The sequence below is a fragment of the Pongo abelii genome, chromosome 1, assembly GCF_028885655.2.
Source record: "Pongo abelii isolate AG06213 chromosome 1, NHGRI_mPonAbe1-v2.0_pri, whole genome shotgun sequence".
NCBI classification, from domain to species: Eukaryota; Metazoa; Chordata; class Mammalia; order Primates; family Hominidae; genus Pongo; species Pongo abelii.
Genome location: NC_071985.2, coordinates 7524675 through 7538405, shown reverse-complemented (window position 1 = coordinate 7538405; position 13731 = coordinate 7524675). Strand labels below are relative to the sequence as shown.

General features: G+C 37.0%; 1 protein-coding gene across 3 annotated transcripts in view; it reads left to right on the top strand.

Moving 5' to 3' along the window:
* The first annotated feature begins 1289 nt into the window (after positions 1 to 1289).
* The window catches only part of KMO (kynurenine 3-monooxygenase), a 57944-nt gene continuing 45502 nt past the window's right edge, over positions 1290 to 13731 (top strand). The window contains exon 1 of one of the 3 annotated variants that reach the window (XM_063714257.1): positions 1290 to 1624. In XM_063714257.1, coding sequence (XP_063570327.1) covers positions 1571 to 1624 — 54 coding nt within the window. In that variant the 5' untranslated portion in view covers positions 1290 to 1570. 3 annotated transcript variants of the gene reach the window in all.

Genomic DNA, 13731 nt, shown 5'->3' with positions numbered 1-13731 from the left:
CGTAAAAGCAAAGAAAGTTGGTATGGCAGTTACCTCTATGAAGGAGGGGTGATTAACACAGGGCACGTTAGACTTCTGGGATTCTGGCGATATTCTCTGTCTGCACCTAAATGGTAGTTACATGGATACTTGCTTTACAGTAACTTATTATACTGTTCATTTATGTTATAGTTCATAATTTTTAAAAGATTTTTTAACAATGATACAGTTCTTTACATATTGATATTGAAGAATTCTCAAGCTATGTGTTGAAAAGTGAGAAATATGGTGTGGAAAAAGTTTTTAAATGTATGTTTAAAAAGAAAGGAAGGAAGGGAATGAGAGAAAAGGAGTGAGAGAAAGAGAGAGAGAAAAGGAGAGAGAGAGAGGGAGAAGATAGAAAACAAGGAAAGAACAAGAAAGACATAATCAACATGTAGAAGAATACGGTAACCCACACACCAAAACAGTTGTTGTCTTTGGGCAGGAGGAAAAGGTGGCCAAGGATCAAGGTTAGCAGGATTACTATTCACTGTGTACTCTTTTGTGTCTTTTTAATTTCATACCATGTTAATGTGTTACGTATTCAAAATAAATAAAATACCTAATCATGCTTATCCACAAGGGGTCACTATTGAATGCCATTTAACTCCAGTTCCTAACCAGGGGGAAAAAACGTTCTGAATTCTTTATGTGCTTAACAGGAAGTGAAGAAACAACTTCATTTATGTTCTTATTTTACATTACACCACATCATGTTCCAGAAAACAACTGCAATTCGCAAAGCATGCACAAAAGTATAACATTTAAAATGAAGTGAAAAAGACAAAAAAGTGAATAGATAATATGAAGTCAGGAATGAGTTTACAGAAGCATTGTGTCAGTCATCTCCCCTAGTGGTAATTAGACTCTAAATTTTCAATTCTAAAATTAGATTCTAAATTTTCTAGCATCTGGGCTGAAAAAGAAAAAGGGGAAGTATGGTCAGTTACACAATTCAAAATGTTGATCAGGAGAATATTAAGACCTTGCAAAAAATTTTCCCTGGTAGAGCCTGTTAAAAACAATCCATGAGGACCCTTTAGATGAAATTTTTGATTGGTCTTAATCACAAAAATGATCCACAGATGAATTATGAAACCATGTCATCTTACTCTCTAAGGGAGGTATAAGATGTTTTCGGACTTCAGATGAGAAGGGTTCCATTCATGGTTAATCATGAATGAAAATGAAACTAAGAATATATGCTGTAGAAAAAGAAGAAGAAAAGCCATAAGACTGCTTAAAAATTTCCGTGTCTTACACAGAAGACAGAAAAAATAGAGTGTCTCCAATTGGATGGATTTTTTAAAAAATTTGGTTATTGTAATGAATTTATTTTTTCTTAGAGCTGAGCTGATTGTACTTTGGCCAACCAATGGGTTAACACTGTCAAGGGAAATTAGCCCTGACTAAACATTGCCTCTGGCTCATAAATGCACTGGGCTTGGGGCGGTATAAAAACTCAGAGAAATCAGTGTGTAGGAGAGACACAAATCAGTGTCACTCAGTGACAGAAGCAACAATAATTGCGAAAAATACTTCAGCAGTTATGGACTCATCTGTCATTCAAAGGAAAAAAGTAGCGGTCATTGGTGGTGGCTTGGTAAGAATTTTCAGATGGATTACTATTGTTGGTGGTATTATATTAACTATTATTACTCGTAATGATTATTATTTGTCACTTCTGCAAATTGTTAATTTTCTTGTGAAAACTCTGATATTTAAATACAGCTATTTTGTTTATTTTTAAAATATTTTTATTTTCATAGATTTAATATAGTATGAGTTTTAATCTGTTCTTTTTCAGGAAAGGTATTTTATAGCTATTAAATACAAAGGTTTTTGTTTTCCCTCATCATTTTGGTTTAGGATTTGTTAAAAAGCAAAAATAATGCAAATTGAATTTGATTTTATCCCCAAATTGGCTATGTTTTTAGAAACAGGAATTAGTCTCAATATTCATTTTAATAAAAACATTTGTCCCGCTTTGTTGAATAACTCAGTTAATGCTGTCTAATGAGAATAAAAAGGTCAAGAAACATGAAGCTAACATCAAAGTATCATGTTGAATGTTCACTAGTTATATGAGTAATTTGGAATAAGATTTATGTGGTCGCCTGACTTATTTGACTCTTCCAGTGGAGCACCTAAGGCAGTGGAGTGAGGTGTTCACCTCTCACTGAGCAAGTGACATAAAGGTGCTGGGACTTGCCCCACACCTAGCAAGATGGAAGGAGAGGTCACTCTCTGCTTTCATAGTTATGGTGCCAAAGGTAATTCTGTTTAACATGGGTCTGCTTCGATTCAACTTTGCTTTTTCCCCTCTCAGCAGAATTTCTGTTTCAGAATACAAACATCCCAATTAGTCAAGGTTAAATCATTTCCCTATCACCTTTGGTCAAATCATTTGGAGACTTTTCATTAATTATTCATATATCCACTCAACAAAAAATTTATTGAGGGTGTATGTAACACTGTTCTAGGCTGAATATAGATGGTATATTTTATGCCACACATGTACTTATACAGTATATGCTGTCTTTTGTTCTGCCTTCCTTAGTGTCTTTTCCCCAAAGTGCTAGAACAGTTCTTTTAACATTTCTGATTCTAAATTTTCATTTAGAAATGCTATCACATGATGTGTCGGTCACTGGTTGGGACATGTGTCATCACTGCTTCATACTAGGCTTGTGTCCAATCTGTCCTATCAAAATGTTGCACAAAATGAGAATTCATGTGTTCAACAAAATCTGATTACTTACTATGTACCAATATTGTTTTAGATAGTAGGGATGCAAGGGTGAGAATTCCAGAGAAGAAAAAGACAAGGAAGAAGAAAACAAATAAGATAATTTCAGTTAAAGAGAAGCACTATGAAAGAAATGAAAACAGGGTAATGCTGTAGAGAGTATCTTTGGGAGTACCTGTTTAGAATGTGGTCAGGGACAGCCGCTCTGCTGAAGGGACATGTGACCGGAGACCTGAATGATCAGATAGAACTAACTACGTGAAGATCTTGAGAAAGAGCATTTCAGGCAGAGGGAACAGCGGGAAGAGAAACCCTCGGGCAATAATGAGCTGCCCAAGTTCAAGGAGCAGAAAGAAAGGCAGGAACTGCATGAGGCCAGAGAAGAGTAGCTGATGAGGCCAGAGAAGCTGACAGAGCCAGATCTTGTAGGATCTTAGAGGTCCAGGCAAGAAGATCAGATTTTGTTCAAATTACAATGGGAAACGATTGGAGGATTTTAGGCAGGAAATTAAGTTGTGATTTTAAAAGGTCCCTTGGACCATTATGTGGAGAATGACTAGGAACATTTTAAGAAGACAAGATAGACCAGTTAGAAGGCTGTTACCTTAGTTCAAGACTTGGACTAAGGTGACAGCAGTGATGTCTCATTTTAAAAATTGTCTCTTAGAAATCCAAGGGAGAGATAACAAATATGCGATTGGATATATGGTTTTGGGGGGCATAAAAATGTGGGTGTCATCCATGGATTTCTCCCTGAATAACATGAGATCGTCATCATGTAACCACATCATACATATGCTGGAAAATAGGAGACAAAAATTACTACTTGTGTATTAGGAAGCAACTAAAATTCCTCCGCAAAAGAATTCTATCCATCCTATTGCTCAAGTCCATGCTTAGGCATCATGTTTGATTCCTTTTGTCATTTTGTGCAAACGCTTATTCTTCTTTCACTCCATCAGTAAGCCTTGAGGCTCTATATCCAAAATACATTTAAATTCTAGCCATTACAACCATCCTGGCCCAAGCCATTATCATCCGCCATCCTTATTCCTGCAACAAGCTCCAAATTAGTCTCCCAGCTTTAACTCCTGTTCTCTTACAGTCCGTACTACACACCACAGCCAGAAACATCCTTTTAAAACATGAGTCTGATCATTATCATCCCCTGCTTAAAATCTTCCAATGGTCTCCCATTACAAATAAAATAAAACCCAAATTCTTTACCAAAGGTCTTGTCTGAACTGAGCCTGTCTGCCTTTCTGGCTTCACCCCTTTCCCTTTTTATTCGTTAATCTTATCTACCAGTATTGGAAATTACACACTTTGGGTTTTTTTTTTTTTTTTAACCTGTTTCTTAGATATTTACTCCAACTAGGATATAAACTCTTATTAACCAATGTATTCCAGAGGCTGGAATTATGCCTAACATTATGTATTCGGTGGATGAATAAATGAGAGGAATGAGAAAACTTAATGATATAAAGGTGAAAAAATAATGACAGATGCATGTTTGAATATTGAGAAAATTATTTTTAAAAGTATTGACTAAATAGAGCAATTCAAGAAGGTTAATGTCTTTACATAGAGGACAAGATTACATTTTTGCCCATCTTCTTCTGTTTTTTTTCCACCCTCCCTTCCTACCTCATCCTTTCCATAAACCATATCCCAGTACCTTACACTGTCTAACACATTAAAGGCTCTCCCCGGCCCCTAGAAAAAAAAATGACAGTTGAGAACTTTTACTTAGATGTCCAAAAAATATAGTGAACTTCCCTCAGTTCTTATCAGTGGTAGCTTACCATGTCTAGTAACCTTGTCTAATGAAAAGCCACCCTAAGAAGTTGTTCTTGCTCTGATGTAGTGATCTTCTGATCTTGGGTTAAACCAATTGATTTCCTTTCTTTGAAGACATGTTCAGTCAAAGAGATCAACAAATCAGTAAAGAAACTCCTAATGAGAAACAAAAGGTAAAAGAAGCTAAACTATAATCATAAACCAGGTAAAGTTTAAATATTGAAAAACGAGTGGGAAAAGATGTTAAAATAGCATTTCAAGAACATTGACCTAAATATTTAGAAAAACCACTGTATTGACTGATATTTTCCTCCTTGTGTGAATTACAACTCCCCCATCCCTTCTCTAGCCAATGGGATTACCTCCTGCTAGTTCCAGAAGGTAATTGCAGGACAATCAACCTGTGAAGGCTTCTCCTCTCTTTAAATGCCCACAGGGCTTTGTTTGTTATTATCAAATTCTGCCTTCTATTAAAATTTTGTTATGCATAGTTTATTCCCCATAGAAGCTTTTTACTTCGTAGGTCTAAAGATTATTTTATCTTTGGCTCCTTCTACCTTTATAAAGGTTTCCCAGTGCCTTATAATGTGAACCACACTAAAATATTTTCTGTGCATGAGTTTGATTTCAGAACAAAGTGGAGAATCACTCTTTTAGAAGTTATGGGAAATTTTTAAATGGTTTTTTTTAACACAATTATGTCATGAGGAATGTAGTCCTTTCAGTGAGTAACTTAAAAAAGGATTTGGAAAATAATCTCAATTTTGCATGCTGGAAGGAGTTCTACAGGTGTAGCTTTTCAATTCTAGCACATCATTTCAAAAAAAACCTACATTACAAAAAAACTGCCATACAAACTGCCTTACTTCATGTTAGAGTGATACGTTTTCTTTTCTTTATGAAGGGAGAGAGAAGTAGACAAGCCAGAGAAGTAAACAAAGGCCATCTAACCTAAACAGACGTCCTTAATCCACGTCTGAATTCAGTCCTTGAGACTCAGAAAATACTGCTTTTGATAACTGTCTTCAGTGTTTACAGATATGACGAAAGTGATCAGAGCAAAAAGGCACCATTTCAGTGACAGCTAAAGCTACTCAAGACATCATTTTTTGACTGAAGCCAAGAGCCTTGGCTGAGAGGGCTATTAAGCATTCCAGTCTCAGCTGTCTCCTGCTGTTGCAATGTATGTCCACTATTCTAGCACGTATTTTGGAGATGTATTTTAGGATATCATTCAAATATTTATTCTGTTCCTTTCTTCAAAAAAGAAACCCCAATGTAGAGAGTTTTGTGATCTACTCTGCCTATGTTTGACCCAGCAAAGTTCTCCATTTAGTAGTATTTAGAGGGTGAGGAGATTTGTACATGTTTTGACTTATTGTTGATAATTGTGCCCTGCCCCCTGGAATTCAAGTCAAGTCAGTGGCCTCTCCTGATGAAATTGATTTTGAGGCAACTTGACCTTGACTCTATGAGGGTTTATGTCTCACAGCTATAGATGTTAAATCCTGTCATGGATTTATAGGCTCAAAATGGTATTGATGCCAAACTGTCCCCAAATGGTGTTTCTGTTCTGTTCTTCTTAGGATTTTTCCACCTCACCACTTACTCTTCACTCAGCTTCATGGGATGGAAAAAGCGTCATTCAGTGAGGAGACTGGGAATAGCAGAGTTTGCAACCAGCTGAACGCTCAGGAAATCTTACCCTATGGGTCTCAGTTTCTTCCTCTTGGGCTAAAACTAGATTGCTAGTTTTTTAACACTAAAATTCTACTGCTTCTTTTTCACACTTTCTCGCTCACAGATCTCTAGCTTTGTTCTCAACCTACTCGTTTCTAAAAAAAGAAATCAAATGTCACCCAGAATTTTCACTTTCTCTGAGGTAAACGTCCTCAGTGCATATGAACCATCAAATGGCTTATAATCCTGGGTTGAGGTCTACATAGAATTTGATTCAAGTGCATACTTTTTACTTTTTGCAAATATTAATGAACTATACCATGAAAAAAACATAATTACTGTTAACCTTTATTGTTATTATTTTATCAATATGAAAATAAACTAAGCTCTATTCGCTCTACTCTTGTTTTGATACCAAACCAGGCTTGTTCTGCCCAGCATGCAGTAACTCGGTTACTGAGATAACAAGTGTATTAATCCGTTTTCATGCTGCTGATAAAGACCTACCTGAGACTGGGCAATTTATAAAGAAAAAGAGGTTTAATGGACTCACAGTTCCACGTGACTGGGGAGGTCTCATGATGATGGTGAAAGGCAAAAGACATGTCTTACATGGTGGCAGGCAAGAGAGGGCATGCAGGGGAACTCTCCTTTATAAAATTATCAGATTTCATGAAACTCATTCACTATCATGAGAACAGCCTGGGAAAGACCCGATCCCATGATTCAATTACCTCCCACTGGGTCCCTCTCACAACACATGAGGATTATGGGAGCTACAATTCAAGATGAGATTTGGGTGGGGACACAACCAAACCATATCAACAAGTTTTGCAGTAAAGAGAAGATTTTATTCACAGGACAGCCCAGCAAGGAGATGGGAGAACAGCTTTCAAATCCACCTCTCTGAAGATAGGGCTTAGAGATATTTATGGGGCAAAGAAGCGGGGTGGCCTAAGGTGTGGGGAAAGGTGATTAGCAGTGGGGAAAAATGAATAGGAGTCTGAGCATGCATAATCAAGGTTCACTACTCTTCATAGGACACATGTTCGGAAAATGGTGGCATTAGCATGCTCTGAAGGTGAAGTTTTTGGCCTTCTGGTATCAGAAAGTCACTTCTTGGGCATTTTTGCAGGCCCAATTGAAGGGTCTGCAACTCTCTTCTTTCCTTCTTCTATCTGCTTTCTCATTCTCCTATTATCCTTACTTCATAGTAATAAGGCCCAGGAGTCAATGGGGGAGGTAGAAAGAGGGTTGGTGGTCTCTTTCAAGTAGTTTATACTGGGTAAGAGCTGCCTGCCTAGTTCCTGAAAACAAAAACAAAAACAAAAACTTTAAGCAACTATTACCATAGTGACATACATGCCAGAGACATTGTCTATAAGGAAGCTAGTGACAGATTAGATGTATATTGTTTGCCTACATGACTTTTAGCTATATGGGCTTTGAGATCAACTAGAAGGAAGCAATAAAAAGCAAGCAAGGCAGGCTGTTTGGTGGGCCTCACCATGTTAGCCCTGGGTTTCAGTTTTCTATTTCATAGGCTCTGAGCCTTCTTAAGTATGAAAAACTCTCATTAGTGGCCCATATCTAGCACCTTCTAAAAACAGAGGTGGAATGGATTTCTTTGTGGCTGTGCCTCATAAATCCCACTCTCACCTCAGGGAATTCATCCCTCAGAGATTCCTTCATTTGCTATCTGGTGGGAAGTACCTGGAATGGAACCAACAACTTTAGACAGCTCCAAACTTTGTTAAGTGCCTGCAAAGAGTGTGTCTTTCATTCCTTCTCATTTGGCCCATTCTCCTCCCAAATACTCTCAGATTATTTCCCTTCTGTCTATATTCACTCATGCATTCATCTAGTCCTCTATCTGTCCACTCAAAGAAAAAGAGCACCCTCATACACTGTTGATGGTAATATAAGCCGGTATTTTTTTCTTGGAAAACAACTTGAAAATATACACATCTGTAGTCTTAAAAATAGTGGGGATTTGGCTGGGCACGGTGGCTCAGGCCTGTAATCCTAGCACTTTGGGAGTCCGAGGTGGGTGGATTGCCTGAGTTCAAGAGTTCGAGACCAGTCTGGGCAACATGATGAAACCCCATCTCTACTAAAACACAAAAAAATTAGCCAGGCATGGCAGTGTGTGCCTGTAGTCCCAGTTACTCAGGAGGCTGAGGCAGGAGAATTTCTTGAACCTGGGAGGCAAAGGTTGCAGTGAGCTGAGATCGTGCCACTGCATTCCAGCCTGGGCAACGGAGTGAGACTCCATCTCAAAAACAAAACAAAACAAAACAAAAAAAAAGATTTCCAGAAAGCAGCAATAGCTACTTCACCCTTGAAGTTGGCCTAAGCATGGCATTGCATTCAGAGAAACAACTGTCCTTCAGCCAATGAGAAATTAAAAGCAAATAGAATCTAATGTGGGCTCTCAAAAACATCAAATCTGGAGTGTATTCAAAACTCGCAACAAAACCTTCTGAAATGATCTTTCCCCACTCAATCTGAATCTCTTTCATGTGCTTTGCAGTTATTCCAAAAGCAAGACAAAGGAAGATTGAGCAGGCTCCTCTTACACTCTAGACCATCAATATTCTTTCCCCAGCTCACTTCAGACTCTCTTCTTTCCCTCTTTGTTTTCTCATTCCCCCGTTATCCTTACTCCATTCCCCCACTAGTAATAAGGCCCAGGAGCCAACGGGGCACATAGAAAGAGGGTGTGGAGCTCAGAATTGGCTGGTGTTTCAATCCCTTTTATTCAAAATTGCCCTTTGGTGGGCCCTTTCATTAGTGAGATTTTATCAAAAGAAACATGTATGCATCATATAATCGTCCATAATGCTAAAGAATTAAAATAACTTGAATATCCAAATACAAGCACACTGCCTACAATAAAATGTAATGCAAGTATTAAATACTTTTACTTCAGACATCTTTTGACATGGAAATGTATTTAGGGTACACTTTTCATTTTTTTTAAAGAAATTATGAAAGAAAATATACAACCTGTTATCATTTTGAAAAGAAATATCATGTATTTTATATACATAGAAAATGTTAATATTGGTTGCCATTGATGGTCAAATTGTGAGAAATTACTTTTTTCTTCACATTTACCTGTATTTTCTAATTCATTAGAATTTGTGGTTTGTATCAGAGATAAAAAGATAGACAAAATACAAGCCATACAAATATTATTCCTCTCTGGGAATTTACTACCTGGTGGAAGTCAGACAAGACTATAAATAAATAATTCAATGTACTTGAGACATTAAAACACATCTATATACATATATATATGTAAATATACATAATTACAGAAGAAAAGGCAAACAAGTCTTTTGGAGGAGTAGAGGTATCAGGAAAAACTACACTGAGGATAGGAGTCTTAAAGGAAAGGTAGACATTTTCCAAAAACTGAATATAAGGCAGGGAAGGATAGTATTCAAAGGCATGGAAGAATAAAAGTGCATGGCATATTCAGAAAACATATAGTAAATTTAGTATGCCTATTACAGATGGTGCAAGAGAATAGTGCATGAGATAGTGCATGAGAATAGTGCATAATGAACTGGAGAAAGAGGTCGGGATCACATGTAAGAATCTATTATGTCATGTTGAAAATTTGGAATTTTATCCTGAAATGATGAGGAGCTAATAAACAACTGTAAGACAAAAACAATCATTCAATGTCTGATTTAGAAGATAATTAGTGATTGGGCATGATGGCTCATGCCTATAATCTCAGCACTTTGGGAGGCCGAGGCAGAAGGATCACATGAACCCAGGGGTTTGAGACCAGCCTTGGAAACATAGCAAGATCCCGTCTCTACAAAAATTTAAAAAATTAGCCATGCATAGCAGCACACCTGTAATCACAGCTACTTGGGAGGCCAAGGAGTTCAAGGTTGCAGTGAACTATGATCTCAGCCTTGCATGCCTGCCTGGGTGACAGAACAAGACCCTGTCTAAAAAGAAAATAAAAAGAAGATGACTAGTTCTAGTGCAGAGTACAGATTGAATGCATACAGACTGGGGAAAGAGGGTTATTAGAAAACTGTTGCAGTAGCCCGTAAAAGCTAATGAGGGCCCCATGTAAGGACAGGGCTGTGGGTAGCAGAAGATCTGTTGTGAGAGAGACTGAAGAGGAACAATCAATAGGACATATTGCCTAATTTCATGTGTACTGGTAGGTAGAGAGGGGTGTTAAATATTCACTGAGCTATCCTGGTTGGGTGAATTAGTGAGTGCAATTGCTCTTCTCTAAGATATGAAATATATAAGGAGGAAGAAAGTTTATGGAATACAGAATACAGAAGAAGGAGAATGAGAAGGTTGAGGAATGGGAATAAGTCAAATTTTAGCTATGTTGAGAGGGAGATGCCTATAGACAGGTTCAGTAGTCACAGATGGAGTTCAGGACAAAGATCAAGACTAGAGTAAAAGTCATAAATTTTCTTAAAAGCATGCAGGAATGTGCATCACTCACCTTCTCATAAGAGGGAAAATCAAGACCACTGCTTGGCTTTAGAGACCAATTCCAGATGACACAGATTAGAGAACTCAGGGTAAGGATTAAATAATAAAACAATATTTGGCATAACATATGCAATTCTGGAAGATGTAATATTTACTAACAAAGTATGAAGACACTGATGTGCTTATTGCATTGTAAGTAGAGTTAACAGTCTGCTTCTTCTCATTGCATTTGATCTATACCCAAAGATCAAATTCTTGAGACATCAAACTATAGTTTCATGACCAAATATGGATTTCAAACACTATTAACAAGCTTTTTAAAAGTTAGATAGACAGAAAACTCAGAAACATTCATGATTCTTAAGGATTAGGGAAGGTGTTATATGCTTCATTAAGTCAAAAGTAGTTGACACATGTTTAATATTGCACTATTAGATTAATTTCAAACATATTATATCAAAAGACATAAAATGTATGGAATTTTTATAATCCTGTTTCCTCTTCCTAATAGGATCACAGTTTTTCCCTTTCCTTCTTTCTTTTTATTTTTTTGTTGCTTATCAGTTCAATGTAAGATTCAAGGGTCAACATTTATAAATTTAAATGGTTTACAGTTTTCTCATGATCATTGGCTACTTGAACAATTGCTGCTAGAGGGGTCACATGGGAACTGACAGAAAAGCTCAGCAACGGAAGACTGGAGAAGCATATCTCAGCATTTATAGAAAGGAAATATTCAAATAATATTTTTAAGTGGTAGGTTAGGCATCCCTACACAGCACATGAGCTGTAAATAAGGAAGTATGAAGAGATAGAAGAAGAAAGTGGAAAAGCAAGATAATGATACATTGGGTAAATCCATAATTGTGTAACCAAGGAATGCCCTCAGAGTCTTGTACACACAAACAGGCTAGACTGGTTATTCATAAAATGTTTAATTTGCAAAATTATTTTGTGAGCAAACATCTCACTATCGTGAACGTTTGGTGCTTCAGAACAAATACAGAAACTTTTCATAATTGTTCATGTCCTTACTGGGAACAGTCCTGTCTCTATTAAGGCTTTACCCTCAGAACCAGAATCAAAAAATCGTTTTGTTTCTCCCAGCTGTCTAACCCTGCCCAATTTCTTCTCTCCTGTGCTATCCTCCTTCGCTATTTATGCTCAGGAACCCAGCTGTGCCTTAACCAAGAGTTTGTGGTACACTTAGCATGCTTTACACACCACATTTTCTTTCCACTTACGTATTTATGTCTTAGTCCTTCCTGCCAGCATAACAACTCAAGATGGCACTGACAGTTATTCCCAATTAAGCACTTTTTACAGAAAGTGAGAAGGGAAAGAAAATTACAGTCTGAAAGCTATATTGTCAGCCATGCACATTACTACCCCTTCTGGCTGAACTGACGTAACATCTACCATTGTATTTTTTCTTTAAATTTATTTGAACCTCTGTTACACAGAATTGGGATCATATTTATACAAGCTTTATTTCATTACACACTATTATGACTGGTCTTGGAGAAAACACTTTTACTTCCTTGTTTGTTTATTAATAATAATAATAATAAGCAGCCATGAATCTACTACTCAACACAAGAAGTGATAGATTGCCAGTGACTTCATCAACTCTGTACTTCACCCCCACCCATTAGAAGCATTATGCCAAATCTTATTTATCACTCCCTTGCCTTTTTATATATAGTTTTATCATTTATTATTTACATATTTATCTCATACATACATGTACATATGAATACTACTTATGTGTTTCAAAAATTATATATTTTCATATGTCTATAGTTTAGTCCTGATTGTTTTTATTTTGTATCATGCAGTATAAAATTATCTGAGTCTTATTTTTTCACTTATAGTCTTGCTAATATATTCATATCATATTTCACTGTGTGAATATGCCATAATGTGTTCATTCATTCCTCTCTGAAGTCATTTGGGCTATTCCCTGCTTTTTTGTTTGTCTATTTTAGTTACGAAAGGTACTACACTGAACAACCTGGCACATGTCACCCAATATACATATAGCAAAGGTTTCTCTTGTGTATATGCCTTTAAGAGGAATTGCTGGTTTGTTCAATATGTGAATATCCCACTTGAAAAGATAATTACAAGCAATGTGTAGGAGATTCCATTAGGTCTCATCTTCTCTAGCCCTTAATATTTTCATGAACCTAAGTTAGATTTAATCTTACTGTGCCCACACTACCCGAGATCCCTTATTCTCCCATAAAAACCATTAATACATGTTTAGTTGGCAAACATTTAAGTGTTGGAAAGGTATGAATTGGCATCTTCCAACCTTAGAAGGATTGAGGCAGAATCTCCACCTTGGTCAGCCCTCCTCCTCTGAGATCCTGGAATCAATTTTCATCAAAGAAAAGGAACATGACAAACCCATGCAACCAGACCATTGGCCCATCATTGGCTTAGAGCTGATCTTATTCCAACACAGTCACTGAGAGCTTTGTTTGCAGCATTATATATTGTAGCTCCTTTACTGTGGTTGAATTTTTAGGAGATGGATGAATGGATTTCTTGCTTCTGAATACCAGTATCTCTCCTTTTAGGCCATTTCCCTACATTAGATTTTCACTGATCACTTGCTTTTTATATTGTGGCTTTAGTGTCCTACTTGTCTTTCTCCCTACCTGTTTTCTCAGTAAGAGAGACTCATTTCTATTAGGTTGATGCAAAAGTAATTGCGGTTAATGGTAAAAACCGTGATTCCTTTTGCACCAATCTAATAAATGAACCTCCTGTGTCTTCATTCCAACTCTCCTGACCCTGTTGTCTTTTGTGATAATTGACTTCCTAAAAGAAAGAAGCAGAAGCATCTGGACCAGTTAAGGACTATGCTTGGAAATGGCTCAAGGGTAACTTCTACTGCATTTTTTTTTGATCAAAGCTACCACAGGCCCTTCTAGATTTAAGAGACTGTAGAAATAAACCCCATGTGTTGATGAAGGAGTATCAAGATCACA